Genomic DNA, 26,897 nt, shown 5'->3' with positions numbered 1-26,897 from the left:
GAGTCACCGTCATCCCACTTTCTTAGCCTGCATTTTCCTGACTTGTGTGGCATGATGAGGAAATCTTTACTGATGACAGACACACAGAGACCAGCATGTTATTACATGGTAACTCAAGACTTGGAATTGGAAGCAAAGAATAAGAGGGGCCCATCCTGATGGATTCCAGAAAACTCTTCCTGTAAATGCTAATTGTCATATTCCTACAAAAACAGATCTGGCTTTTTCCAACAGACTCCTCTTTGTGGGGTAGCCCCAACAATCCCCCATAAGGCATAGCATTGTCCAAAAGGCCCAAAGTATGCATTGTCCATCCGCCCTGCAGTTCCTACTTTCTTCCAGTTCTCTTCCCATCTGAAACATAATTTTGGAAGGAACCAGACAGGGTTTCAGTCAGAGTTCAAAAAAATATCTGTTAAAACAATTGGAAACATTACACCATAGAAGATAAAATAGAGACCTATTCTAATTTTCCTTCAAACTATAACACAACATGAACATTATGCTGTTTGTTCTATTCCCATCCCTCTGCACCATTGAAAATACTCCCTTCTAATAACCTCAGGTTGGCCCTCTTCTCCATGTGGAGCAACACAGCAGTACCTTTTCCTTTGAAATTGAAGTATACACACCTCCATTGAATCTTTTCTTCTGGATTTAATTGCCACGAATGAGTCACCTATAATTATTTCCACTGAAAATCCCCAAAGAACACTAAGAGCACATCTTTGTTCATTTTCAGAAATGTTGCCTTCCAATTTGACATATGCAAGGAGAAAGCCAGATCATGAAAGCAGAAGTCAGGTTATGAAGGATTTTGTAAACTGGTGGAGTTGTCTTTTTCTGGAGGCCTAGAAAGCCATTAATTGTATTTAACAGAGGGAGTGACCTGAGCAAATTTGCACATTAGAAAAATCACTCACTAAATGTCAATTCCTTCCCTCTCCCCTACCAACTATCTGACCTCCCTAAATTCCTTTTTATTGGTGTGGCTCATTGCTCCCCCTAGTCCTGCAGTTGAAGGATAAGGAATGTGCAATTTCTGTTGGAAGTCCTGGTGTTCTCATAAGCCCTTAAGCTAGCTTTAAAGGGGGATCCATGTCCATACACATCAGTGTTCTCTACTCCATTCTTTCCATCAATGAAATAATTCTACAACGAATGTTTCTTGAATCACATCAGCCATATGCTTCTGAATCAGAAATGCCTTAATTAGCTTGCTCAACCTTCAACAATGAATACAAATGAGTTTCCCTAAAACTTTTTGGGGAACTGCTCCATCAAATTTAATGCACCTATCACAAGTGTTTTTTTGAAAAGCTCTTATTGCTGCTACTTGCACAAACCCATCACTGGTATACTAATTTCTCAACATTTGTGTGGCCTCTTGCCTCTGGGATGATAGGGCAACCACTTCCCTTCCTTGCTTGAAGGTAGCCATTGTGACAGCATTCTCTTCTTGGCCTATGTTAGAATTAGAGTTAGGGGCGGGTTGGAGCCTGGGGGAATCACATCTCCTGTGGAATGGATCTGATCCTCTCAGTGGCCTTCCCTGCTTTCCTGGCCGGTAAGGTCATTGGTTTTGGATAACTAAGTGGATTTTCACTAACAAACATAGTAACTAGGAAAAGTTGGAACATGTGTTTTGCTTGTAATCTATCTATCTGGAATTAATGTGCAATATAGACCTATGCTTTTTTTTTTTTCTTTCTTTCTTTCTTTTTTTTTGTGAGGAAGATTAGCCCTGAGCTAACATCCGATGCCAATCCTCCTCTTTTTGCTGAGGAAGATTGGCCCTGGGCTCACATCTGTGCCCATCTTCCTCTACTTTATATGGGATGCCACCACAGCATGGCTTGACAAGCGGTGCATCAGTGCGCACCTGGGATCTGAATCAACGAACCCTGGGCCGCTGAAGTGAAGCCCGCACACTTAACTGCTACGCCAGCAGGCTGGCCCCCCAGACCTATGCTTTTTAAACCTCTCCCTTCTAATTGCCATGTTGTTCTCTTCTGTCATCTGTCTTTCCCAGGATTCTTTTCTCAGAGGACTGCAGGGCCAATTTCCTGCTTCCTTGCCTTCTTACCTGTGGTGAACAGACTCTAAGACGGCCCCCCATAATCCCACCTTCTGGTTCTCACACCCTTGTGAAATCCTGTCCCCTTGAGTCTGGGCAGGTCCTATGATTTACTTCTAATGGAATACAGCAAAGGTGGTGGGATATCGTTTCCATGGTTACATTACATAGGACTGCAGTGTCCCTCTTTCGAAGAGACTCTCCCCCTTACTGGGTTTGATGAAGCAAGGAGCCGAGGGTGGCCTCCGGCTGACAGCCAGAAAGAACCAGAAGCCCTCTGGCCCAGAGATCATAAGGAACTGAATTTTATCAACAATTACATGAACTTGGAAGCAGATCCTTTTCCAGTTGAGCCTTGAGATGAGATCATAGCCCTGGCTGACACGCTGACCACAGCTTTCGGATGAAACCTTGAAGCACAGGACCCTGTAAAGCTGTATTCAGACTCCTAACCCACAGAAAATGTGAGGTAATGTGTATTGTTTTAAGCTGCTAAATTGGTGGTAATATTATTACACAGCAATAAACAATACATTCCCTTTCTGAGTTCTGGTCATAGCCTCTATCTAGTTATGGAAGCATCCTCAACTTCTCCGGCCTCCCTGAGAGCCACAAGGCCTTCCCTTAGGGCATACTTCACTCACTCACACTATGGAAATTCATGTCAATAGTTATGAGGTTGCAGAGAAACTCTCAGCTTTACACCTCTTCTGGCCAAAGTCTCCCCATACCGAAGATACTGGCCTGAATACCTAACCACTGCTACCAGGGGTGGCAAAAGGTGGCTATTGAACTGTCTGCTTAGTATCATGTCTCCCTACTAACCCCTCCTGAGGCAGCCCTCCTAACATCACCGGGTCTCCTGGCCATTCAGGCCCTCTGTCCCTCTCTTCCTAGAGAGATCCTTGGCTCCTGGGCCACAGCAGACAGCAGTCTGGCCCTCAGATCACTGTCTTAGGCTGGAAACTACTCAAAGACTTTGCTCTGGTACCAATTCAATCGCCACAGGAGTCAGTTTCCCTTAAGTCTGCTTTCTTTATTTAAAACTAGCTTCTGCTACACAGTAATACATGAATACATGCTCCTCGGTAAAAAAGAAGAGTCCTTAGCCTATCTGTAATATCTCTTTTAACCTCCATCCTGGAGCCTGGGCCTTTTTCCGATTTGTCCGAAGTAAGCCTTGGTATCATTTGTTGTGTCCTTCCAGAACTTTTTCTATGCATTCACATACATAAATGTATCTGCAGAAAATGCTTATCTCATGGTTTCCCTTTTTATAACATAAGAGGTATCATACTGTACATACTAATCTGCAACCTAATTTTAAAAACTCAGCAATGTGTCTTGGGGATCATTCCATGTTCATTCATACAGTTCAATCTCAAACTGTCTCATGGTATTCCTAGTATTGCTGGGCATTTACACGATTTCCACTTATTTGTTATTCCTGATAGCAGCTCAACACAAGCTTGACTTAAGGGAAGCCATATTGTAGAAACCATATTGTAACTTTGAATGACCTCTGACTTACCCAGCTGCATACGCACCCTCCAGATCTACCTGCTTTGTAGATTTCATGTCCCCTGCTTGTGTATACACCTCCCTGCTACAATAAGAGACTTTGTTCTTTTGAGTTCCTTAGGAATGTGATGGTGTCTGGACAGAGATTCTATCCTGATAGCCATCATCAATGTCAACTGAAAGATCTGGTGTGGTCACTCCCAGTCTGTAACGCTAGAGGGTCAACATTCCTAACCCCCTCCTCTATAACCCGCTAGCCTATATAACGGCCTCAAGATTCTGTGCCCCCTTAAGATGGTTCTTTAGGACACTAGTCCCCCCATCTTCTGATTTGCTAGCCTATCGCTTAATAAGATACCTTTTCTCTGCCACCATCTTGCCTCTTGATGATTGGCTCTTTCCTGCAGCAAGCAGATCGTGCCCTTTGTGTGGTAACATTACCAAAAATGCCACAGTCTCACTATATACCTTAGACATATGGGTGAGTTATTTAATAGAATGTAATTATTGGGTCACAGGATATGATCTTTTAGAAGAGATTGACAAATTGTCCTCCAAAGTAGCTACACCAATTTACAAGTTCAGCCGTAGGAAATGCACCCCACCTTCCCAAGCCTGGCCAACACTTTATAAACTTAATTTTTGTTCATCTGATAGATGTAATAATGGTCTCTCATGGTGTAATTTGCAGTTCCTTGGATTATAAACATCTTAACATTTGTTTTGGCCATCAATATTTCTACTTCTGTAAATTATTCATGGATTTTTGTCCGTTTTTCAAAACTGAGTTGTCTTACTTATAGTTCTTTATGTAGACATTATACTAGGCCTTTGTTTTTATCTCGTCATTTTTCTTATTTGTGCCTTATCACAGAAAACTTTTAGAATTTGATACTGTTCAATTTGCAAATCTTTTTTTGTAGCTTTTTCTTTTCCTGTCTTATTTAGAGAAACTTTTCCTACCCTACGATCACAAACATTCTTACATTTTCATTAATACTTCTATAGCTTGGTATTTAACATTGGGCCTTAAATTCCAGATGAATTAATTTTAGTGAATGGTGTGAGGCAGGGTTCTATTATTTTTAATTGGTAAGTAACTGTCCCAATCCTATTTGTTGGTTAGCCCCCAGTTTGAAATACCATTTTTATCACACTAAAGTCCATATACAAGGCTCTGTTTCTGAACTCCAGTTCTGTTAAGTCCCCAGTACCACACAGTTTTACTCGATATCTTCACCAGGTCTTTACAGGGGCTCCAGTCCCATTTAACACATCTGTTCTCTACAACTGTGCAATTGCACCTGTATTTCTGGTACTCTCTTGCAAAGCTTTGGCAAGAACCTCTAGCCACTGAACACAGTTGGGGGTGGGGGACGTCAATGTAGCAGTGATTGAATTCACACATCTTGATAATTCTCTACATATCCTTACTCTCTCTCCTCTGTCCTCTACTCCCAAGAGAAATCCAGCTAGACACCAGTAGCCTAAGTGCTATTTATTGAAGAGAAAAGAGCGAGTACAGGCCCCTTAGGGACAGGAGGGAACAAAACGAACAGAGCAAGTCGCCTCATGCTCAGCATATTCTCTTGTTGCCCCATTGGGCCATCTTGTTGTTGATGGGCATCTTGAAGAAGCGGTCAGACTGCATGTAGGCAGCTATCTTCTCCAAAGCCTGAAGGGAAAGCATACCAAACCTTATAAAGACTCTTAACTCAGTCCAACAGACTCACTCCAAAACAGTGACATTCACATGCTGCCTCCTCCCTCCACCACCGATTTTGTAGACAGTGCCTTTATGGTTTAGAAGCCAGGCCCTTCCCAAGACTTAAAGGTTTAGAGGTTCCAACCAGTGATCCCTTTAGGCAAAACCTGGTGTTGGGCAAGAATCTATCACAACGGGGTCCCTTGGGGCCCAGGGGAGTCTGAGTGTTTTTGTAAGGGAAAGGTGCAGGTAGCATCACCTCAAAACGGCACATGAAAGCCTTCAGATTTGGAAATTCATCCAGGCACTTGGGCTCAAACATACGGTTCTGATCTAAGACATCATAGGTGAGGAAATCCACAAAGGTGAGCTAGAGGGACAATAAGATGGTCAGGTCTGGGGATTTCATTGACGCCTGCAGAGATAGAAAGGTATCCTCTTCCTTTCCTTTCTTCCTACCTTTTCCCCTGCAAACCATGAGAATTTCCCCAGGAACAAGGAGAATTGTTTCAGTTGTCCAGGTAGCTGTTCCAAGTACTGAGGCTTCAGTTTTTCCTGGGAGAGAGGGAAAAAGAGAGAGTGAGAATAGCTGTCATCATTCATAGCTAATCAGGGCATGGGCCAATGATAGACACTTAGTGGCCCCTTCTCCAGGTGTCTTCTCACTGCCTTCAGGTAGGGGTGGCAGGATGGAAAGGAGAGGTTTGGAAAGGAAGAAGAGCCAACACCAGAGTTATATGACAACCAAACCCACGGAAAAGAAGAGTTCTGTTTCCTCTTCTGACAGACTGGGTTGGTGGGAAGGTAGCAGCAGGAGAATGGAGTAGAATTAACCCTTGGGTTCCTAAATGCTCCTTTTCATTGATGCCTGCCTGCTAAGGAAACTCACAAGGTCAGGGCTGTAGCAGACTTGTACCAGTTGCATGCGGAAATCCATTATTTGGTTCTCCATGATGTCCACTCGGATCTTTTCTTCTTCAGTCTCGCCACCTGTAGGCCAAATGATAAGAAACCACCCTTGGCATTATCCAGTCCCAGGTGAGCAACCAGCCTGGTCTCCCTCACCAGCCCTACCCCACTCACACATATTGTGCTTGCGAGCGATGTAGCGCAAGATGGCATTGCTCTGGGTGATCTTGTTCTTACCATCCATAAGGTAGGGCAGCTGGAAGGAAAAGGGCAGGTCAAATGAACAACCTCTCTTTCGCCTCCCTGCCTCTCTCTCCTGAGGAAAATGAGACTTACAAGGAAGTGAACAGTAGAGAGAAGATGCAGTGTTAGGAGAAAGAAGAAAATAAGTAGAAGGTAACAATTAGGTCCCCACCTGATTCTAGACAGGGGTTCTTAATCTGTGTATGTGTGCGTGCCATGGATCCTTTCTCAGAAAAAACGTTTTAAATGCATAAAGCAAATTACATCTATTTATGCAATTGATAAAACATTAAAAAAACAAAATTCTAATAGAGTAGTATGTGCCTATTAATGCATTTAATAACAAGCAGATGTAATAACTATCATAAGTTCAAAGTATGATGAATGTAAGTAATAATTTACAATATCTGCAACACATGTAATATGAAAATACCCGATTTCTAACAGTGACAAAGTCACAGACATGGCTAATAACTAATGTCACTTATTGCCTATATTCACAATAGAAGAAATTGTTAACTTTCAGTTAGTGGTTAGTGGAAATAAAAATGTAATTTTTTTCCCCCAACCAAGTTCAAGGACTCCTGAATTCTATCTGTTCCATCCAAGAGCCCCTATTCTAGATCCCTCTAGACCCCAGAGGAAAGAAGCAAGGATAGACTTGAAGACCTTCCCTTCTGCCCCCTCTTCTAAAGCCACCTACGTTAGGAAAGTCCAGGTCTAACTTGAATTTAACATCCAGCCACTGGCTTCTATCATAGTCAGGAGCTGTAAGAGAGAGAATGAAGTGGAACCCAACCTCCTTAATATCCCACCTGAAGAGAATGGAAAGATCTAAAGAAATAACCTAGTTCCAATACCTCACATTCCCGGGCCCCGGGCTTAACCATTTACTCTCCGGGGCCTATTCGGTTATGCGTTAATACAGGGTTGGGCTACCGCACGGGGGGAATCTCCAGCTCCAGATAAAGGATGTCTCTCTCCCCACACAGGACACAGCAGAGAGCCCCCAGGTGACTGGGGCAGAAGTCCCACCCAACTTTGGCGTGATGCCACTCTCAGAGCACAAGAAAGGACAGCTCGAGAGCCAGCTTAGCTTAGCGCGCTGGCGCACTGGGACGAACGGCGGCATTACCTTCCCCGCACGTGTACCGTTTCTCCTCATAGGATGTATCCGTGTACTCCAGGAGCATGCGGATGGCGTGCGCCAGCTGGGGGAGAAAGGCCCCGGTCAGCGCCTGCGCAGCTCCAACCGGCCCCCAAACCCCGCCCGCCAACGTCCGCCGGCCGAGGGCTGCAGAGACCCTGCATCCTGCCGGAGCGGTCGTTAAGTGGCCCCGAGACCGGCCCCGGCGGCTTGCTGTCCTCAACCCTTTCCGCGGGGCCCGGAGATCCCAGAGGCGGCGCAGGGGTCGGCCTCCGCGGCCGGGGAGCTCAGCTCGGGCTGCAGCGCCGCGTCGAAGCGAAGGAGGCGTGGCTGCCGGGTAGAGCCCCTTCTCTAGGAGACCGCTGACCCAGAGCCCCCGGCCGCTCCGCGTCCGTCCCCCTGACCGAGCGGCGCAGCCGTTGAGGCGGCACTCACCCCACGAATATCCCAGTAACCCAAAACCATAGCCGACTTTGACGACGACATGATCTGCCGGCTCACACCTTCGAAAACTAGAAGCAGATCGCGAACGGGCGGAGCTTTATAGCCGACGTAAGTGGGCGTGGCCAACGTGAGCGCCCTGACTCCGCCCCCACCCTCCAGGTTGCCTCCCTTCGCGTGCGTACTGGCTCACGTGCAGGCAAGACTTCTTGGAGTCTCTGAAGTTCGGCGCTTAACGACGCCCGGCGAGGCTGGGCAAGATCTTGGCTTGCGTGCTGGGGGACGTGGCGATGGGGTTCTGTGTTTCTCGTGGATGGGAGCTGCCTTCTGTTGGTTGACAGTGCCAGTAAGGGCGGAAAGAGGGCTAACAGCCCTGGCAGTGAGGGTCCTGATTACCCCAGGAGAGTGAGGTTCGCGCCATAAATAGTTATCAAGCGGGGTTGGGGTCGGGCGGAGGTGGGCAAACACCGAGAGTGGCACCCAGACTCCGACCACCAGGGAATCGCCATCTTTGCCGTGCGAGTTGAGGGCGGGTGGGGAGTCCAGAACCACTCCGAATGTTTCTGGCCCAGGACCTCCACAGCATGGCTCCTGAGGACTTTGAGCCCCTACCACCCCTTGCCTGGGTGTAGGAAATCACATTTCCCTGAGTTGACATCTGTTGCCTATCCTCCTCTATTTGCTGAGGAAGATTGGCCCTGGGCTAACATCTATGCCCATCTTCCTCTATTTTATGTGTGGGATGCCTGCCACAACATGGCTTGATAAGCCGTGTGTAGGTCTGTGCCTGGGATCCAAACCTGCGAACCTGGGCTGCAGAAGTGGAGGGAGAACTTAACCGCTTGGCGCTGGCCCCAAGGTTGGGACTTTTTAAAAGGACATTTCACGAAAAAGAACAAAGGAAAAAAAATGCAAATACATAGGGAGAGAGGAACTTATATTGCCTGGATTTCTTCTCCCAAGATAACAGAAGGCCAGTCTCAAGTTAACTTGAGGTATACAGCTAACATTTATTGAACACCTGCGATGTGCTAGGCAATAGTCTAGGTATTTCATATATGTTAGCTAATTTATTCCAACTTTAGCTTCACAATAACGTTATGAAGTAGGTTTTATGCCCATTTTATAGAAGAAGTTACACAAGGCCTGGAGAGGTTGGATGAGTTGCCTTTCTAAGCTCAAGTTCCCATGGGTGGCCTGGGATCCAAACCTAGGTCTGTCTAATGGCACAACTTGTGCTGGTTCCACTGCAGTTGGCTATCCAGACACCCCCCACCTCAGCTCAGTCTTTACTGGGAAATCTGGGGAGCACTGGGCTAAAACACTGGAGAGTTTCCCTGCTTCTAGGACTCCTTCAGCTCTGTGAAGCTCCTGAGGGCAGTGGGTTAATATCTCCTTTCCCCATCCCAAGAAATCAACTTTTCTGGTTAACTTTTGCCCTTGACAGTTAGACCCTGAGGGTCTCACCTTTCTTCTCTTTTGTGAGGGAAAATTTTTGCTTTCCTGTTCAGTGTTACCAGCTAAGAGAGGTGATTTTCTGAGGCCAAGAACTTGAGGGAGTGACACAGGCAGTCTAAACATAGAGTAATCCGAGGCCCAGACAATGTTAGGGTCATGGACAAATTCAGCTAAGAGAGATTTAAGGGAACATCTTAAGAACCGTCATGGGGCCCTTGATGCATAGGTATATCAAGCCTTATCTGTAGACTAAATCAATAAAAGTACAGCCTCTGTTATATGGGAAGAGGAGTCCATGACAGTTATGAGATTAAACAGGGCTGTGTATACTAAATATTGGAAGCCACAGACAGTCCAAACTCAAAATAGGATCCAAAGAATGAAATGACTTACCAGAGTTCACACAGCCAATTGGTGGACTTCTGACTTCCTGTCCAATGTTCCCTATGCTCTGCCAGACAAAGCTGGGGAGGGACCTCAAGGTTGGCTCACCCAACAGGAGGGGATAAAAGTTGTGTTAAAAGAGGAAGTTGCCAAGTAGAGGCTGGAGCACCTGACATGCTTGTTTGTGCTTCTCTGGATCATCAGCCAGTGTGGCCCATCGAAACCTACCCCTGTCAGCCCCGGTACTTTTTGCCCCTGTGAAGTGTTGTGCCCTCAGCTGTGTTGGGTACCTTGGAAAATACTGGGGGAAATGTGCACACAAGGATAAACATGGTAAGCATAGCCGTATTTTGGAGTTTGTTTAGAAATAAAGTAAGGAGAACTTGGGACATAATTCTCAAATTCTGACTCTCAGCTCCAGGTTGTAATGGGAATTCCCACTCACATTCAAACAGTCTGGCCCAGTGATGGATGTAGGGCTGCTGCTGTCTCATGCCCAGTGTCCCAGCTCTTCCTGCCCTCCTACCTTGTTCCCCATCAGGCCCAGAAGAAGCTGCAAGGGAGGCACATGACAAGCTTGAAGATGCCTTTATTCTGGAGGAGAAGGACTAAACAGCCTTGACAAATCTGTGCATAAGTGCTCCAGGCTTAGAAAAGAGATACAATAAATAAGTGGTAACTCAGGAGGCCTCTCAACACAGCAAGAAGGGCACCATTTTTCTCAACCTCTGGGCTTGCTCATCCTCTTTGCTGTGTGAGCTGGTGTGTGGAGTTTGCTGCAAACTGGGGACCTGAAAGAGGAATTCTTGGGACTCTGAAGAGTATCGGATCTGCCATCTTGTTTGTGAGAGGGCCTTGGTCTTGGAGGTGTCTGGGTTGGTGCCTAAGGGCCCATCTGAGGAAACAAAAGGATTGAGATGAGGCTGGTGCCAGGTGAGGGACCCCCAGAGCTCATGCCAACGATCAGCTTGGACAAGGCATGCTAGAGCACATGAAGTCAAGCCCCTGGGAGAATACCGTGTGCCAGTACCTGCGGCACTCAGTTCCACCCCAGGGCTGGGCCTGCTGGCTTGTCCACCTGACTCACTCTCACCCAGGGAGCATCCCACATTCCAGTGGAGGTCAGGACCCCAGAGTGTCCTCACCCCCAGCATCCTTCTGACGGCCTCCAGCCGTGCCAGGACCCGTGGGGCCTCCTGTGGACACAGCATCTGTAGCTCCCCAGGTCTCATGTGAAGCAGCTGGCTCCCTGTCAGGGGCCCAAGGGTCTTCACTGTGCTGGGAACAGAAATAGCAGAAGATGTCAGTGTTGGGGCAGAAGGACTTGGACCTGAGTATTTGGGTAGAGGAGGGGCTGTTTCGGCTTGGAGGCTGGGGTTCTGGGAGAATTCACAGAACAGGGTATCTGGAGTTGAAGGAGTAAGATATGCATATTGGCTTAAACCAATTTCGGAACTCCTGTGTTTGAAGGGAGAAGTGCCTGCAAGAGAATCTTGTGGTGGGGAGGGGTGGCTGGCAGCCGAGTTTCTTCCTGAGTTCCCTCTGCTCCTGCTGCCTTCCCCATGGCAGGACTTCTCATTTAGTGCTGTAACCGAGGCAGGGGCACGCCTTCTCTTCTGCTCTCTGACTCAGCAGAGGCAGCACTGCGACAGGGCAGCACCTGTGGGTGTCTGGGACAGTGTAGGTCAGGTGGTATGTTCTGGGTCTCTGGGTTTCCTTAGTTATTATCTGAGCCCTTTACAAAGGTTCTCCCAACCCACCCCATGGGCCTAGGCACTCACAAGGTAGAGAAGTTCTCTGCCTGCAGCCAGGCCGTGACCTCCTCAGGCCTGGAGCTAAGTCGAAGCATTGGAGCCTAGAATCAGGGGAATTGGGGTCAGAGGCCATCTTATCTCAGAGCCACCCACGGCCCCCATCACCTGGATCCCTTCTCTGGGCTCCCATCAGATCACTTATCTCACTCCGTGGTTTGCTTGTCTGGCGGGGACAAGGCTTGTTCTTTGCTCTGGCCCCATGATAAACTGGCACACAGTAAGCATGCAATAATACTGATGTAATTGAGCCGGGACTACGTCCTCTACTTGTCAGTGACTCCTCCCTGCCCCCACCTCTGACTCAGGCCTTATAGCTTCCGGATAGTCTAGGCTGGGTAGTACCCGATGGGGCAACTGGCTCTGGCTCCCAGGGTCCCCCGACTGCAGGGGCTCCAGGATGTTGCTGGGAATGTAGCCGCTCTGTCCTGTCTCATTCTTCACCAGCCACCACCGCTTGCTCTGGTCCAGGACCTGCCGAAAGTCACTACCTCAGTCACCAGAGCCTCTGTCCAGCCAGCCTTCCCCCCACCCCACAGAGCTTTCTCCCTCCTGGCCCTTCCCCCTCTCTAGGCCACCCACCCCAGCAGCCCCATGCCTGGACCACCCACCCCAGGCTGCCTGTAGCTCCCACCAACTACCACCTCCTTTTCTAGCTCAAACCCGTGCCTCACCTCCAGCACCTCTCCCTGGACCACAGTCAGTTCCTGTGGGTTCCTAGCTTCAAACTCATATAGAACTTGCATTTTCAGAGTTGGCTTGACAGGTCCGGGGCTGGAGGGCCTGAAGTTGGGGTCCCCAGGTTGAGGGCCATGGTTGTATGTCTCCTCTTGAGCAAAGTGTGAGGTGCTCCCTAACCTAGGGCTTCCACCCAGAGACAGAGTCAGGATGGCTGGAGAATGGGGCTTCAGAGATTGAGCCCCTATCCCAGCCCCAGAGCCCCAGATATATCCCTCCTGGAGTCTGGTGGTGACTTTTGGGTTTCCACAGAGTTTAATGGCAGGTCAGTGTTAGGTGGGGGCTTGGAGTGGGGGTTTCTGCAGGCAGGAGGGGTCTGAAATGTTGCTGATTTCTTAAGACTCTTCCAGCAGTGGAATTTTCCATATCTGAGCTCTCCTCTTAGCACTTTATACCTGAACTCTGGGGAATCAGAGGTGTGTGGGGGTAGTATTGTGAAAATGGATGGGAGCCTGGGAGGGTAAAAAACTGCTTTTTCACCCAAGGTAAGGGAGGGATGTGCTTGTACGTGTACGTGTCTGGCTAAAAAGAGCCCAGAGGGTCCCTGAGATGTAGAATCCACAGATCCCTAGGATCAACCCCGTCCCTCCCTCCCCAGAGTCATATATTTGTAAGCCCAGAGCATACTGGAGGGAAGGAGAGTCCTGGTATCCTGAGGGTGCCTGTAGGGGCAGAACAGAGTAAGCAAGAGCAGGAAGTCAGTCAGCATGGCTCTAGGGAGCTGGGGTATCAGACCATAGACCCACTTGCACACAGCTGCCTCACGTCCCTCCGTTGCCTGCCCACCACACAGATAGAGGTACCAACATGAACCCACCCACCACTCGGTTGTCATGTGATCATGGTTTTGACTGAGAGCCAGAAACTAGCCAGAGACCAGGGCTTTGAGTTGGACTCTGTGCTAAGCTCCCCTTACCTGGTTGGAGGGTGTTGGAGGCTGCCAACCGTCATAGAATGTGGGTTGGTAGGGTGGGGGCTCATTGCCTGTCCAGTCGGCCCTGGAGAGAGAACAAAGCTGAGTCCACTCTGTGCCGGGCTGTGGGATATGGAGAGGGAGGAGATGAAGGGCCTAGCCTCAGGGATCTTCTAGGTAGTAGAGGCCATGGCCCATGTGCACAGATGAAAAGCCCCAGAACACCCACAAAGGATCAAACTGTTAAGCATGAATGAATCTCACCGTGCAGGTCTGTGGGCCAGCCTCACCTCTGCCCATGATGTGCGGTCTGTCAACTCCATAAGAACACACTGGGCACTTTATCACACTGATTAGGGGTTTGAATTAAAGTGGTAGAACCACGGAGCGTGAGGGCCAGAAGACCACCTTGGGGTCTCATGCAGTCTTTTTCTAACCTGTTTTTAGTTTCCCAGCAGCAGATCTGTTTCTTTCTAGCTGACTATTGTGTGGAACTCCACCTCGTGATCACAGGAGAGCTGCTCTGGATGACTCTGGGCGGGGGTGCTGGTACTCGCCTGCCCCTCACCCGCTGCACGGGACCCAAGAAGGCTTGCTCTGCTTGGAATATCCTCCGACTGCCTGCCCCGGGAATTCCCACTCGCCTCCTTGAGGAAGTTCCCTCCCTGCCTCACCAGAGCAGAGGTGACTCTTCCCTCTTCCATGCTGCTGCTGAATTTGGGACACCCTCGATTATTGCTCCTCTCACATTGCATTGCACGTGATTCTCTCATGTCTGTGTTTCTTACTATATCGAACTCCTCGAGAGCTGTATCCTGAGTACAGTGGATGGTACATAGGACGCAGCTAATAAGTATTTATTCAATGGGAACAAATAAATTATCCTCTCTTCTGGATCTTTTTGGTTGATTTCTTTTCTTTGCCCTAAAAACATGCTCAAGTCTTCCCTCGGCTCTGTTACTACTCTTTCTAAGCTGTCATTCTGTTACCTTCTCTTTACCAAGTTTTTTGAGAATGTGTCTATATGCCCTGCCTACATTTTCTTATTTATTTATTTTTTATTCAGGTCACATTGGTTTATAACATTATATAAATTTCAGGTGTACATCATTATATTTTGACTTCTGTATAGACTGCATCATATTCACCACCAAAAGTCTAGTTTCCATCCGTCACCGTACACATGTGCCCCTTTACTCCTTTCACCCTCCCCCCACCCGCTTCCTCTCTGGTAATCACCAATCTGTTCTCCTTCTCTGTGTGTTTGTTTGTCTTCCACATACAGTATTTGTCTTTCTCAGTGAGACTTATTTCACTTAGCATAATACCCTCTAGGTCTGCCCATGTTGTCACAAATGGCCTAGCCTTCATTTTTTTACCTCTGGGTATTTCATTTTTCCTTTCAACCCAATTTTTACCTCTGCCGTTACTCTATTGAAACTGTTTCTTCTAAAGTCCTGATAATCTCCTGATTGCCAGATACAATGGCCTTGTATGGTTTATATCCTTCTGGATTACCACAGCATTTAATGTTATCTATAACTTTGGGTCAATTTGCCTAAAATCAAGTCACCTAAATATAATTTGCCTGAAATTCAACTCTTTTGAGGGTTTTAACATCTCTTTAGTCTCTTTTCTGTATTTCTGTCTTTCAATTCTTTCACTCACCGATTTGGTTATTTTAAGAAATTAGAAAACATCATAGGGCACATCTGACTTAATTTTCTATTTGAAATAATAAAGAGAGACAGAAAGTGGAAGGGAGATTACCAGGAGCTGGGGAGAGTTTTGTTTAATTAATTACTGAATGGGTGTAGAGTTTCTGTTTGGAATGATCAGAAAGTTCTGGAAATGGATAGTGGCGACGGTTGTACAATATTGTTAATGTACTTAATGCCATTGAATTATACACTTAAAAATGGTTAAAATGGTCAATTTTATCTTGTGTATAATCTACAAAGAAATAGATTATCTTGAATTATAATTCATGTCTTGAGATGGATTGGACAAAAAATCCCTTAGTGGGGCTAGACTGAAAACAGGTAAATTAGGTAAAAGACTCACTAGAACAGCTGGCTTATTTCCCGGTTGATTTCTCTGTCCTTCTAAAACCCTCTTCTCTCGGTTGTCATGCCTCTGCTTTTTTGTTTCTCCTTTTAACCCTCTGGAATTTCTCTCCTTAACCCTTTCTCCTTTCTCCTCCTACATGCAGAAGTTTCCCAAGGCCCTTCTAGCGTGGAAAAGAGCAGACTGTGCTGTTCAAATGAGTTCTGGGCTCCCCACTGGAGCCCTTACCTCTAGGTGGCTCCAGCTACCACTTCTGTGCTGACTGCCCTAGAATCCACGTGGCCAGATCGGACCTCTCACCTGAGGGCCCGGCCACGCTGTGTCTGTGGAATGTTCCACTGACACCTCAGCTCAGTGTATCCAGACTGGTTTCATCCTCCATCCCCACGGCTCTCATTGGTTTGGCCTTATTGTCCAACTGCCCAGCTCACGGTTACACCACTGCGGAATATCTCTTTCCCTCTCAGCTCCTTGGCCGGTTGTTTGCCAAGTCTTACTAATGTTACATTTGCAGCCTCTCTTACGTCAGTAATTCTTAAAATTCCCGGCTGGATTGAGACAAAGTTTTCACTTTGTCCTTGATAAAAATGAGAATATATTTTAGTAGAAGGTTGCCAACTCACCTTTCTTGGGAAGAATTGTCCTTTTTGCTGAGATAATGCCTTTCCTTTGGTGGTGGGTGATGGTAAGTGGTGGTTTTTTAAAGAAATTGTTTGTACTTAGTCTAGTAAAAAGTTGGAGAACTCCGTGTAGAGTCCCCCAATTTGTTTTGAGACATTTCTTGTTCGTGACAACGTAGGGCCTGGCCACCTCCAATGTCCTGCCCTATGCCCCCATGACCCTTCCCCGATTCAGTTCACGCCTTGTCTTCACTCACCGGCTGGTAGTCCAGGCCACACCCAGCCCCTTCCAGAGGTTACTCTCAGATGAGCTCAGACAGGACTGCAGCAGGTCGATGGCTTTGGGGGTGAGGAGGGGTGAGGTCACTTGGGCTGCTAGGCCAGGCTCAGGGCACTGGGTCAGGATCTGGGGGAGAGATGGATGGTGTCAGGAATCCTAGTCTCCCACAGGGCCAAATGCCAGCGAGAAAGGGCCTGGAGTCCCTGGCTTTCCACTTTTGCAATGCCACGTTGCTGCAGGCCTGCTGCTCCTTCCCATCTCCCTTGGATCCCTGGTGTCCTTGGCTCCAACCCCAGCCCATCTAGTCTTCTGACCAATGCTGTGCACAGTGGGGTGGTGCCTTGGGGTCAAGGAGGAGGGTGTGTTGGGGTGAGCAAGTGGCAGACCCCACAGTCTCCCTCTGCTCCCTGCCTTCCACCCTGTCCCTCTTCACCACCCCGTCCTCCCCCAACTCACAAAGTCCAGAGTTTGGAAGAGGATGTGTATGAACTCAGGGGCACTTGTCTCCTGCAGCCTGATAGCCAGCTTCCCCTGGGGATACAGGATGATGCGTTTCACCACCCATCATCCCACCCCACCTTCACCAGGACCCCAGGGCTCCAGAATTGTTCTGGGGCTTGGTTGAGAGCCTGGCACTCTCCAGAAGTCATAAGGGGATGGGTGAAGTTTCCAGGGGGAGAAGCTAGAGAAGCAAAAGGCTTGGGACATCTATGAGACCAGAGAGGAGGGGGTTTCTGGAGGGGAAAGGGAGAGAGGAGAGAGCTGGGGAACTTGTGGGGAGTCACATACCAGGAGGTTGAAGCTGTACTTGATCTTCTGGAAGCAATCAATGTACTGTTCCTGTGTTATCCCTATGGGAGAAGGGGAGCAGGTGGTGGGTCACAGATCACCCAAGACCCTCTCCCCGCCGACTCCTCTCCCCTGGCCCTCAGCACTCACCCCCCTGATCCTTTTTCTTTTTCTTCCCCAGTCTCTTCTTCTTCTTACGACTGGTCTTTGCCTGGGCCTCCTTCAGCTTTTCTACGAACAGCTCGATGTCCCTTAGGATGTGGCTCAGCACCTCCTGGACCCCAAACAACCTGTGGCCTTGAGTGGGCAGTTAGGCCCACCCTGGAACCCCCAACCCTGCCCCTGCCCCCTGCCCACCATGAGCCGAGCCTCAGGCCCAGCCCAGGGTCTGACCAAGCCTCCTTGTCCCTCCTCAGCCCAGGGCCTGCCTTGGCCAGTCTGGGACCTGGCCTCCTAGGGGGAGGGGGAGGGTTGGCGTCCTCCCTTCGGCCAGGTCCAGAAAGCCTCAGCAAGCCCACGACAATCTGGAGTTACCTCATCCCTCTCTGGGTCCTCGGGGGATGGGGGCCGCATTGGAGGAGGCAGAGCGAAGCTGCTTGGTTCTCGGGCACTGGAGTGACGTGTCAGGGGCCTTTGGGGTGGTGGTATGTCTGCGATATAAGGGGACCATGGCCCAGAACCTCTTTGATCTTTGATCTAAACCTTCTCCTCTCACTTGCCCCCACACCCCAAACTTACTGTTCTCTGGGGTCATCCAGTGGGGCTGTTCTGGAGGTGGCCCCCGCTCCAGAGAGGGTACCTGCTCGTTATGGAGTGACCTTTCCAGAGGAGGCCCCCTCCATCTGTCCTGGCCTGGGCGAAGGGCTCCAAATCGTGGTCTGCTGAGCACATGGTGGGGACATAGCTTTGACAGTGTTCTTGGGACAGAGGCTCTGTCCACAGTTCTGCCCCAGGACACAGGGGCACCACCATATCTCTCCAGGAGCCCCTGCTCCCTGGTCTCTGCCTCCTCCCCGCCACCCTCCTGCTCCCTAGTCTCCGTCTGGCCCTTCGCTGTCTCCACCCTGTCTCATCTGTCTGCCCTATGGGCTTGCTCAGTCCCGTATCAGTCTCCAGGGACAGTCTCCAGTGTTCCCTGGGCCTAGCCCCAGCCCCTTCCCCATGCCCATCTGCACCCTGGTCCCTCCCCAGTTCCAGACCCGGGTTGGTTGGGCCACAGACACCAGGGCTCCCCCAGATGTGGGGCCAGGTTTGGGCCACTCAGGCCCAAGCTCTGAGGTCCTGCAGCTGGGCTGGGGCAGAGGCTGCCTACCTTTGCTCTTGCTCCTCCTCCAGCGCCTTCTGCAGGCTGGTCTTCAGCTGCTCTGCCTGGAGGAAGCAGCAATTAGACAGGCTGTGTGTGTGTATGTGTGGAGGGGTGATAGCTCTTGGACACCACACCTACTCTCCTTAGCGCCACCGCTGGCCACTTACCCCCACTTCTTGGCACTGGAAAAGCAGAGTGCTGGTGCCTGGCAGGCCCGACTCCTGCACGGTGATGGACAGGACAGAGTTGTAGGAGCAGGTGTTGAGCGCCACATCTATGGCCTGGATGCCGTCCAGGCGGTAAGAGTCCAGTTCCTCCTGGGCCAGGCAGAGAGGTCGACTGTGAGGGTCACTGGGAGTCAGGGTGGCTCCTAGGAGCTCCTGACCTGAGTTGGCTCAGCCTTCCTAGTGGCCTGGGATGGAGTGTCATCTCCCCTGATCCCTAGCTTGTTCCTGGTCTCTTCCTAAGCCTAGGTGTGTATCATATAAGGGAGGGGTGGCTGTTGCTTGGGCATGGAGGGGTGGAGTTCAAGAGCCGGTGCCTTCTTTTCCGCAGTCTAGTTTAGCTATGACCCATTGCAGGGTATGGTGGGAGGGCTGACCTTGGTCTCGATGTCCAGGAGCTGGAGCCAGCCATCTCCGACCTGCAGGAGCAAGTCCTGGCTCCATACCCGGCCCTGAGCATCCATCTCCTGCAGTTTCTGCAGAGCATCCTTGGGCTCCCGGACTCTCTGAGTCCCCAGCTTACACGTCATCAGGTGCTGAGAGGAGAAGAGGAGACCAGGACTAGGAGAAGGTTTGGAGAGAGGGATCACAGGCGGTGGTAGGTGGGGATGGGTGGTGGGGGAAAGTCAGCAGAGGAGAAAGAATTGTCCTTGGCCTCCATGTTTGGGAGGTCCCAGGCAATCCCCTTGAAGCAGCCTTCAAGGGCCAATGTGAGGGCCAGAAGCAGTTGGTTGGGCTCAATAGGGCCTGTAAGTCAGGATCTGATGGGCTGCATGAGAGGGTTTAGGACTTTGAAGGAAGGATAGTCATGGCCTTTAACAGTTCAGGCCAGGTGAGGGGCCTGGATGGTGGTAGACGTGGGCTCCAACCACCCAACAAATAAAGTCTGAACTCCTCTGGGTGGGATGTAGGACCCTCAAATTCTGTCCCTGGCTTCCTTTGCCTTGGGAACCCACCATCCCAGCCTGGTCCTTCTCACTGACCTAGCACTCCTGTCTCCATGCCTTTGCTCATGCTCTTCCCCATACCCAGAATGCCTTTCCCACCCCTGCTAGTCCATCACCTCCCAGGCTCTCAGGAAGAAGATCAAGCCCCACCTTCTCCCTGACTCTCATCCAGCAAGGTCCACAGTGATCTCGGTTTCCACTCTGGCCCTTGCCCACTGCCAGTCTGATCATTTTGGCAGGTTTTTGCTGTAATTCTCCCTCCCACAAGAGACCCCTCCCTTCTCCCATCCAAATGTACCTTCACAAGTCAGAGCCCTGCCCCTGCCTCCCCTCCAGGCCCTTGCTAGGGGAATGCTGTCTGCCCCCTGCCCCTTGATCCCACCCCCCTGCTATCTGCATAGCTCTGAGCTTCTCTCTAAGTGTTCACACTGCCTGCATGTTCAGGGAACCTTGACATCATGAGCAAACTCCCCGGCATCCTGGACATGCCTCCTCTTGCTCTTGCCTGCTGGGCCTAAGTGAAACCAGTTCCCAGCCCCGCTCCTGCCATGAAGCCCAGTGCCCCTGGTCTCAACCCACCTGGCTGAGGGAACCCTACCTCTGCTGCCCTGTGAAGCCTCCAGACCATCGCCCCAGTGTCCCTCCGTGCTTCTTCTCCAGGTGGGCCCTAAATCTGCTGCTGCCTGGGGACAGGTTCTACCCAGATGCTTCAGCCTGACCAGGTGAATGCTCCCCCCAGCCCCACTCTTCTAGTCTGTGCTTTCACTGTGGTGTGGACAGCCCTTCAGGCAACTGGATCTTGCAATGCCAGTGTCGTCCTCCTAGGCAGGGCCAGAGACTTACTCCAGCCTCCAAGCAGCTTACGCCGGTCCTGGGAGCTCATGCCCAGCCACCTCCCATCTCCAACAGTGGCCCTTTCAAGTCCTCACAGGGACAGCTGACCTCACACATTCCTTCCTCCAGCCACGCCAGATCCTGGGCAAAAAGCAGTTCCCTGGGGACCAGTGTGGCAGGGGGTGGGTCAGGAGACAGGCAGGGGTGGGGTGGGGTGGGGTGGTTGCAGGTGCTTCCTGACTTTCCCTCCGCTACATGTTCCTGCCTGGGGACAGGACATCCACCCGCTCTACCTCCAGCCTATCCTCCCCTGCCGATGCCCAGCGGCCCCGTCCTCCTCCCCTGCACTTAGCAGATGCTCAGTCTTGTTGGGCCCGAGCCGCTGGATCTGGCTGGGTTGGGCCATTGGCTTCTATGACAGGGAGTTGTCTGAGACATCTGTTTTTTGGCAGGGTGGTGGGCACGTGGGAAAACTTGGGCTGAATCAGGAAACTGGGGCCCCAGGTTTACACACCTCCACCCTGTACTGCAGGGGCATGGGCACTGAGGCGAGGTTCTGGGAGTACTCCTTCCGGTGCACTGCAGGGAGACAAAGCAAGGGGGTGAGACCTACACCACTACAGCAGGTGGTCAGCGTGGGGAGGGAGAGACAGAGGGCAGGGAGTTCAGGGAGCTCAGCAGGAGGGAAGGGGAGATGGGGCTGGAGAGAGAGCTTACGGTAAATGGCTCTGCTGCTGGGCCGGGACATGTTGATGCCGCTGAGATGACTTCCTAGAACTGAAGAGACAGCTGTCAGGGCCGGGGAGAGGAACACAGGGCGGAGCAGGCAGGAGAGCTGCTACTGCAGCTCTTCCTTGACCCGGGCCTGAGGCTTGCACAAGGCTCTGACCTGGGGTCCCCGGGACCCGACCCAAAGCCACAATTCCAGGGGCCTTTCTGGAGCCATCTTCAGCTCTGCCTTCCACTTGGCTGGGCCTGGGAGGCCCCAAGGCAAGCTCCCAGCCTCCCATTACTTGGTCAACAAAGCGCATTTGGATGGGCCCAGGAAAGCTGCACGGACGGGCACCTGGGACCAGATCCCTTCCTGGGCCCGAGTATGAAAGATGCTGGATGGATGGGCTGCACCCAGCTCCTGGAGGGATGGCATTAGGTTCAGCAGCCTTCCCTGCCAAGGCAAGTCTCTTGTCCAAACCTGCTTCCATTCTGCAAATTGGGAGGAGGCTGATGTTGGCTCTTAAATTGGGGACCCGCTCAGGAGAGATGTGTGTGTGCGTGCGCACGCACGTGTGTATGCACGTTTATGATGGGGCTTTGTAGGATTTGTCAGTAATCTGCCCTTCCCTGAATGTCTTACCATGTCTCCTGTCTCTTTGTCTTTCCAGACTCTGAACCGTCTGCCCAGAGCCCTTCCTCATCCAACCCTTAAATGCCAGCTCAAGGATCATCTCCTCAGTGAAGCCCTCCTTGACCACCACACCCCACCCTGCCCAGAGTGCCCTCCTAAGGCCATGCTGAACCTTGTACACTCCTCCCTAACAAAGGCCACCTGGGTTAGTGCTTTGAGCCTGGTGCCAAGCCCCTCACAAACATTATCTCATTTAATTTTCACTACCATCACTCATACTTCCTTGGCTCTATGTGCTGAGCACTGTTCTACGGACTTCACCTTCTCATTTAACCCTGAAAACAACCTCACCAGGTGGGTACTGTTATTATCCCATTTACCAGATGAGGGCAGTGAGGCTCAAAGAGGGTAAGAGGCCTGAAGTCACAAGTGAGTAGTTAATAGAGAATGAACCCAGCTCTGTCTGGCTGCAAACTCCATGCTTTAATTGTTTATAAATGTGCCTCTTTGTCACTGAGCTGTGACCCCCTGAGGACTGTCTCCCCAGTGCCTTCCTGGCACCGAGGGCTCTAGCATCCATATGTGTTGAAATGGGATGGAGGTAAATGTGGTGCGTGTGTGCATGCAGGGCAGGGGCAGGAGTCAGTTGAGCACGTGGGTCAAGGGTATGTGTTATTTGAATGAGGTGTGTGTGCATCATGAATAGGGTGTCAGTTTTGTGGGCATCCATGCGTCTACGTGGTGCACCTGAATTGTACAGAAACCGTGGAATATCCTGGGCAAAGTGTAAGAGAGCAGCCCACACCCGTTTATAGGACTGTTATGAAAATAACAGAGGATCTGATAAGATAACTCAGTGATGGGGAAGTCAGTTGCTGGTAAACATTTAAGGGATTGTGGAGGAGGTGGCTGGGGCTCTATTTGCCTTGTTTGGGGTACCCCTTTCCTCTCCAAGGATAAGAGTGCTAGAAACCTGCTCCCGGTCTCCCCAGCTCCCCCCAGGCTGCAACACTTCCTTCTTTTAGACAAGGAAGAGAGAGTGAGCAGCCCTGCTCCCAATGCTCCCTAGGCCAGGATGGTCCCTGCGGGTCCCTGTGGGCAAGTCGAGGTGGGGAGGCGGCTGGCTTTGGCCTGCCTTGCCCATGGTGGGGAGCAGTTTCCCCCATTTATCTCCTGAATTTAGGGGCTTGGAGCAGGGAAGGGGTGTGTACATCTTGGACGCCAGGAGAAGCAGCCCGGATGCTTCTGGAGCCCTGGATCCCCTGTCCTGCTTCCCAGCCAGTGGCTCAGTCCCAGGCCTTCTTGGTGCTTCTCCTGGCTGCATCTGGGAATGGGCTGGAGACCCCGGCCTGGGAAGCCACTGAGTTGCCCCCGCAGCCCTGGGATCCCCTGTGGCTGGGCTGGGCCCTAATCTTCCCGAGGGCCAGGCCCTTACCTGGGTTCCAGTGAGGCCGGTTGGCTGGCCCCCCCGAGGGGGCAGATGTTTGAGCTGATGGTCTGGTGCTGGTGGTGGGAGGCCAGTAGCTTCTCTGCTAGTGGCCACAGGCAGAGCTGCTGTGATCAGGCCAGCTCTGGGTGAGCAGGCAGACCTTATGGTGATGACGCCACGAGACAGCCACACCTGTGCTCTTTGGACCCTGGTGAGTGGGGAGGCCTCTTAGGCCACCACTTGCCCAACACTGAAGCCTGGACCCATGGCAGTGCCTGTGTTGACAGGTGTCCCAAGCTTAGCCAGAGACCCCTGCTTCCCAGCTTCCTCCTCTGCTTGCCTCTGGCATTAGGGTGTGCCCCCCTCTTCCCTCTGCCGTTGGGTACCTCCTCTGGGGCTCCAGGTCAGCATCAGGCTCTAGGGATGGGACCAGGGGGAGAGGGCACCCACGGCCTGGGAGAGTCTGGCTGCTGTGGTCAGGGGCCAGGTGGCTGGAGGTGGATCTCAGGCTTGAGGGAAGCTGTGGGCTGGCATGTGTGCGTGTGTGTGTGCATGTGTGCTGCACTTGTGGGTGCATGATCGTTTGTGCCCTGCTGGTGCCTGTGAGCAGGACATGGATCTGTGGGAGCAGATGGGGATGGGACTGGGAGCCCCCGGGGCGTTACATTGAGGGCTGAGATTTCTTTTTGGCAGGGCCTGCCTCTTTCTGTCCCTTCTTCTGTCCCCTTCCACCCAGCAGGGAGCCCTTTCCCCTCATTCTTGCTTTTCCTCTCTCCTCCACCCTGCCCCATGCCCCCAGATCTCTGGATGATGCTTGTCTGGCTTCTGCAAAGAAGGGAAACTGAGGCCTGTCTCTTTCCCTATTCATGAACCTACCCAGTCCCTGTGCTTCATTTTATTTAAAAAACTTCCTTGGCACCAGGATGGGCTGGGCTGCCTGCCCTCTGGGAGCTCACAGTCTAACAAGGGAGGCAGATCATAAACAGAACCCAAGGCAGCAGGGCGGAGGGGAGAGGAGTGGAGGGAAATGCCAGTGTGGTGGTGGTTCTCATGGGGTAGGGGTTGGGGTGGGTGTTAGGATCTGTGACGGAGAGTCCTGTGGTCTGGAGCGGAGCCTACGTACTGCAGCCCCATCTTTGGCTTCCCTGGCGCCATCCCAGGAGATCTTGGGATCTTGCTCTCCTGACCCCATGCCAACCAACACTGCCCTGGATGGCCCGGAGTCTAGAGATGGGATCCTGGCCAGGGGTCTTCCCCCCTGTGAGAGTCCATCAGGCAGTCAGCTTTTGGCGCCCAGGGGTCAGGTGCCTGCTGGGAAGGCCTCTAGCCATGGCCTTATGGGAGCCTGCCCTCCTGACCTGGCTATTCTGTTCCCTGGGTCTCAGTCTGTTGGTCCTTCAGCTTCTTTCGGGACAGGATGGCCTGACCCTTGGTTGCCTCCTCCAGTCCCAGCCCCAACTTCATCAAGGCTGTAGCCACATTCCACCCCCAGCCCTGGCCTAGCTGCCCAGCTGACACCGTGTTCCTGCCCAGCTCAGGCCAGGCCCCTGCCTTCCCACAGGCCTCTTTTCACGTCAGTGTGAGCATAGCAGGCACTATCATGGGGATTTGAGGGCAGGGGCTGAGGAAGGGGTGCAACCCACCCCAGAGATCCCTGTGAAATCTTCGGTCAGAAAAACAAGGAGCACCACCCAGCATCCTCAGCATCTTGCACTCTGCAGTGCCCTGTAGGGGTGCCCCTGGGTGTGGTGGGAGTCTTCTCAGACAGGAACCCTTTGCAGCCTGGGTGGGGCTGGGCCTGGGGCTTCTTCAGTGCCGGGCATTGTGGACGTCTGCTAGAGTGGAGCCACTCCAGGGAAGGGGGACATTAGGAGGGATGGGGAGCCCAGGACACCCCCTCCACACCCTGGAGACTTGGGGGCCATAACTGATGCTTCTGCATAAAGAAAGCTCCAGGTGCCAAAGCAATTCTTTGGCAAAGTAGGCGTGGCTGGGGCACCAGGAGTTGGGACTCAGATGGGAGGGGAAGGAAGTAGAGACTCAGAGGGCATCTCCTTGAATTGTGAGGCTTTTAAGGCTGTGGGACCTCATTCATTCATTCACTCACTCATTCATTTCCTCCACAGCTATATACCGAGGGCTTCCTGTCTGCCAGGCACTGTGCTAGATGCTAGGAGAGACCTTGGAACTCAGCCTGAGTTCAGTATCTCCCTCCAGACAACCCAGCTTCTCCTCCCACATTCCCGGCTCAGTGAAGGCACCAATGCCCAGCCAAGCGTCCAAGCAGGGAACAGACCATCCCCAGGTCTTCCCTTAGCCCCCACACCCAGCCCATCAGCCATCCTGTGAGTCTCACCTCCTTAGCAGGTTCCTCCAGATCCACCCCCCTCCCAGCCCACTGCCACGGCCTGAGCTCAGACCCTTGTCAGATTGTCTGCCTGTGCCCATGCGGTGGTCTCCTAACCTCCCCGCCTCCAGTCTTGTTCTTAGTGGTCCTCTCTCATCCTTGAGGACAGGGGATCTGCCTTAACTAGAAATTTGATCGTCTTCTCCTCTGTCTAAAATCCATCACTGACTCCTCACTGCTCTCAGGATAAAATCCAAACTCCTTATCATGGCATTTTAAAAAATGCATACATGTATTAAAACTTTGAAGATATTTAACAATTTATTGAAGTCAGGGAAGTGGATAAATTTTTATTAACTCTAGGAAACCTAGAAGTCTCAGGAATTAGATTCCAAAGGATTTAGAAAAAATGCCTTATAAAAGCTTTTAACACTACATTCTTTGTTAAACTGGGACTGGGACCCCTTTGGGGATCGTTTCGGCCCTGCATCATTGCCTTGATGAATTGGTCAGCAGCAGCACATGAAATCGTGGACAGAGAGACTGGGCTTCACTCTTATCCAAATGTAGCAAATAGGGCCATGTTTCCTATTTAATGGAATAGGAGCTTCATGGCCTTGAGGCTCCTGCCTCTGAGTCAAGCCTTATCTCCCCTGACTCCCTGCCCCTTGCACTTTACACTCAGCTTAGAGAATGACTTGTGATTCCTGGATGAGTCATGCCTTTGGTCCCGGCTACCTGTCATTCTCTCTGCCTGGAATGCCCACCCCTTCCTGGCCCATGGGAAACACCTCCTATGCCTTCATGTCCACACGTAAGCTCTGTCTCCTCTGGAAACCTTCCCACTGCCCAGGGCTGATGGGGACTCTCGCCCTTGGCTCCCAGACAGCTTGTACACATGTCCCTCCATTACAGCGTGTGCCACATTGAGGGGCACGTCCCCATCAGACTATGATCCCGGAGGATCCAGGATAGTTTTTTTTGCCACAGTCTGGAGGAGAGAAGGACTTGTAAACAAGTACATGCATCATCCCAGGCATGAAGGACCATACTCTGCTTGGGGGCCTCAGGGAAGACTTCCCAGAGGAGGGAATGCTCGGGCGGGCTCTTAATGATCATGTAGGAGTGCGGCCAAGAGACCAAGTGGGAAAGGAATGCCAGGCGGAGAAAGTAGCAATCCTGCTGGATGGGTGGGTGAAATGGTAGGATGAGAAGTTGAGCATGGCCAGAGCATGAACTGTGTGTGTGTGCATGTATGTGGCCGGGGGGTGGTGGCAGGTGACAGGGCATATGTGTGTCTTTGTCACCTGGTGGTGAATGTGGTCATTGGATGGTTTTGCACAAAGGTGTGACAAGGATGTT

The 26,897-nt window shown here is 51.2% G+C and overlaps 2 protein-coding genes across 2 annotated transcripts; both read right to left on the bottom strand.

Moving 5' to 3' along the window:
* Positions 1 to 5,081: 5,081 nt before the first annotated feature.
* GSTM3 (glutathione S-transferase mu 3) lies at positions 5,082 to 8,122 on the bottom strand. Its single transcript, XM_004420709.3, has 8 exons — positions 8,038 to 8,122; positions 7,591 to 7,666; positions 7,159 to 7,223; positions 6,387 to 6,468; positions 6,193 to 6,293; positions 5,763 to 5,858; positions 5,563 to 5,673; positions 5,082 to 5,273 (listed from the first exon to the last, which is right to left on the bottom strand). Exons 1-8 carry the CDS (start codon positions 8,086 to 8,088, stop codon positions 5,175 to 5,177), a joined length of 681 nt encoding a protein of 226 aa, XP_004420766.1. The 5' UTR covers positions 8,089 to 8,122; the 3' UTR covers positions 5,082 to 5,174.
* Positions 8,123 to 10,462: 2,340 nt separating this feature from the next.
* On the bottom strand, positions 10,463 to 19,163 carry EPS8L3 (EPS8 signaling adaptor L3). Its single transcript, XM_087419878.1, has 16 exons — positions 19,011 to 19,163; positions 18,577 to 18,726; positions 18,416 to 18,471; positions 17,842 to 17,984; positions 17,638 to 17,753; positions 17,254 to 17,377; positions 17,104 to 17,165; positions 16,771 to 16,845; positions 16,292 to 16,440; positions 13,351 to 13,432; positions 13,062 to 13,096; positions 12,371 to 12,560; positions 12,042 to 12,170; positions 11,667 to 11,740; positions 11,031 to 11,163; positions 10,463 to 10,780 (listed from the first exon to the last, which is right to left on the bottom strand). The coding sequence occupies exons 1-16, from the start codon at positions 19,161 to 19,163 to the stop codon at positions 10,769 to 10,771; spliced, it is 1,683 nt and encodes a 560-aa protein (XP_087276004.1). The 3' UTR covers positions 10,463 to 10,768.
* Between the last annotated feature and the right edge of the window lie 7,734 nt (positions 19,164 to 26,897).

This window comes from Ceratotherium simum, chromosome 2, assembly GCF_057802395.1.
Source record: "Ceratotherium simum simum isolate JZ-2026a chromosome 2, ASM5780239v1, whole genome shotgun sequence".
Taxonomy (NCBI): domain Eukaryota; kingdom Metazoa; phylum Chordata; class Mammalia; order Perissodactyla; family Rhinocerotidae; genus Ceratotherium; species Ceratotherium simum.
The sequence above is the reverse complement of the archived record's forward strand: the minus strand, read 5'-3'. Positions and strand labels throughout refer to the sequence as shown.

Bases quoted from the DNA above. Each gene is read 5' to 3' on its own strand.
- GSTM3 (XM_004420709.3), bottom strand. From the start codon at position 8,088: ATGTCGTCGTCAAAGTCGGCTATGGTTTTGGGTTACTGGGATATTCGT. The intron at 7,224-7,590 runs GTAATGCCGCCG...TCTCTCTTACAG, and splicing joins ACGGTACACGTGCGGGGAAG to CTCCTGACTATGATAGAAGC. The intron at 5,674-5,762 runs GTAGGAAGAAAG...TTGTCCCTCTAG, and splicing joins CATGGTTTGCAGGGGAAAAG to CTCACCTTTGTGGATTTCCT.
- EPS8L3 (XM_087419878.1), bottom strand. From the start codon at position 19,163: ATGACGTGTAAGCTGGGGACTCAGAGAGTCCGGGAGCCCAAGGATGCT. The intron at 18,727-19,010 runs GTCAGCCCTCCC...TGCCTGGCCCAG, and splicing joins TCCTGGACATCGAGACCAAG to GAGGAACTGGACTCTTACCG. The intron at 13,433-16,291 runs GTGAGTGAAGAC...TTCTCTCTCCAG, and splicing joins GTGGCCTGGACTACCAGCCG to GGCCGACTGGACAGGCAATG.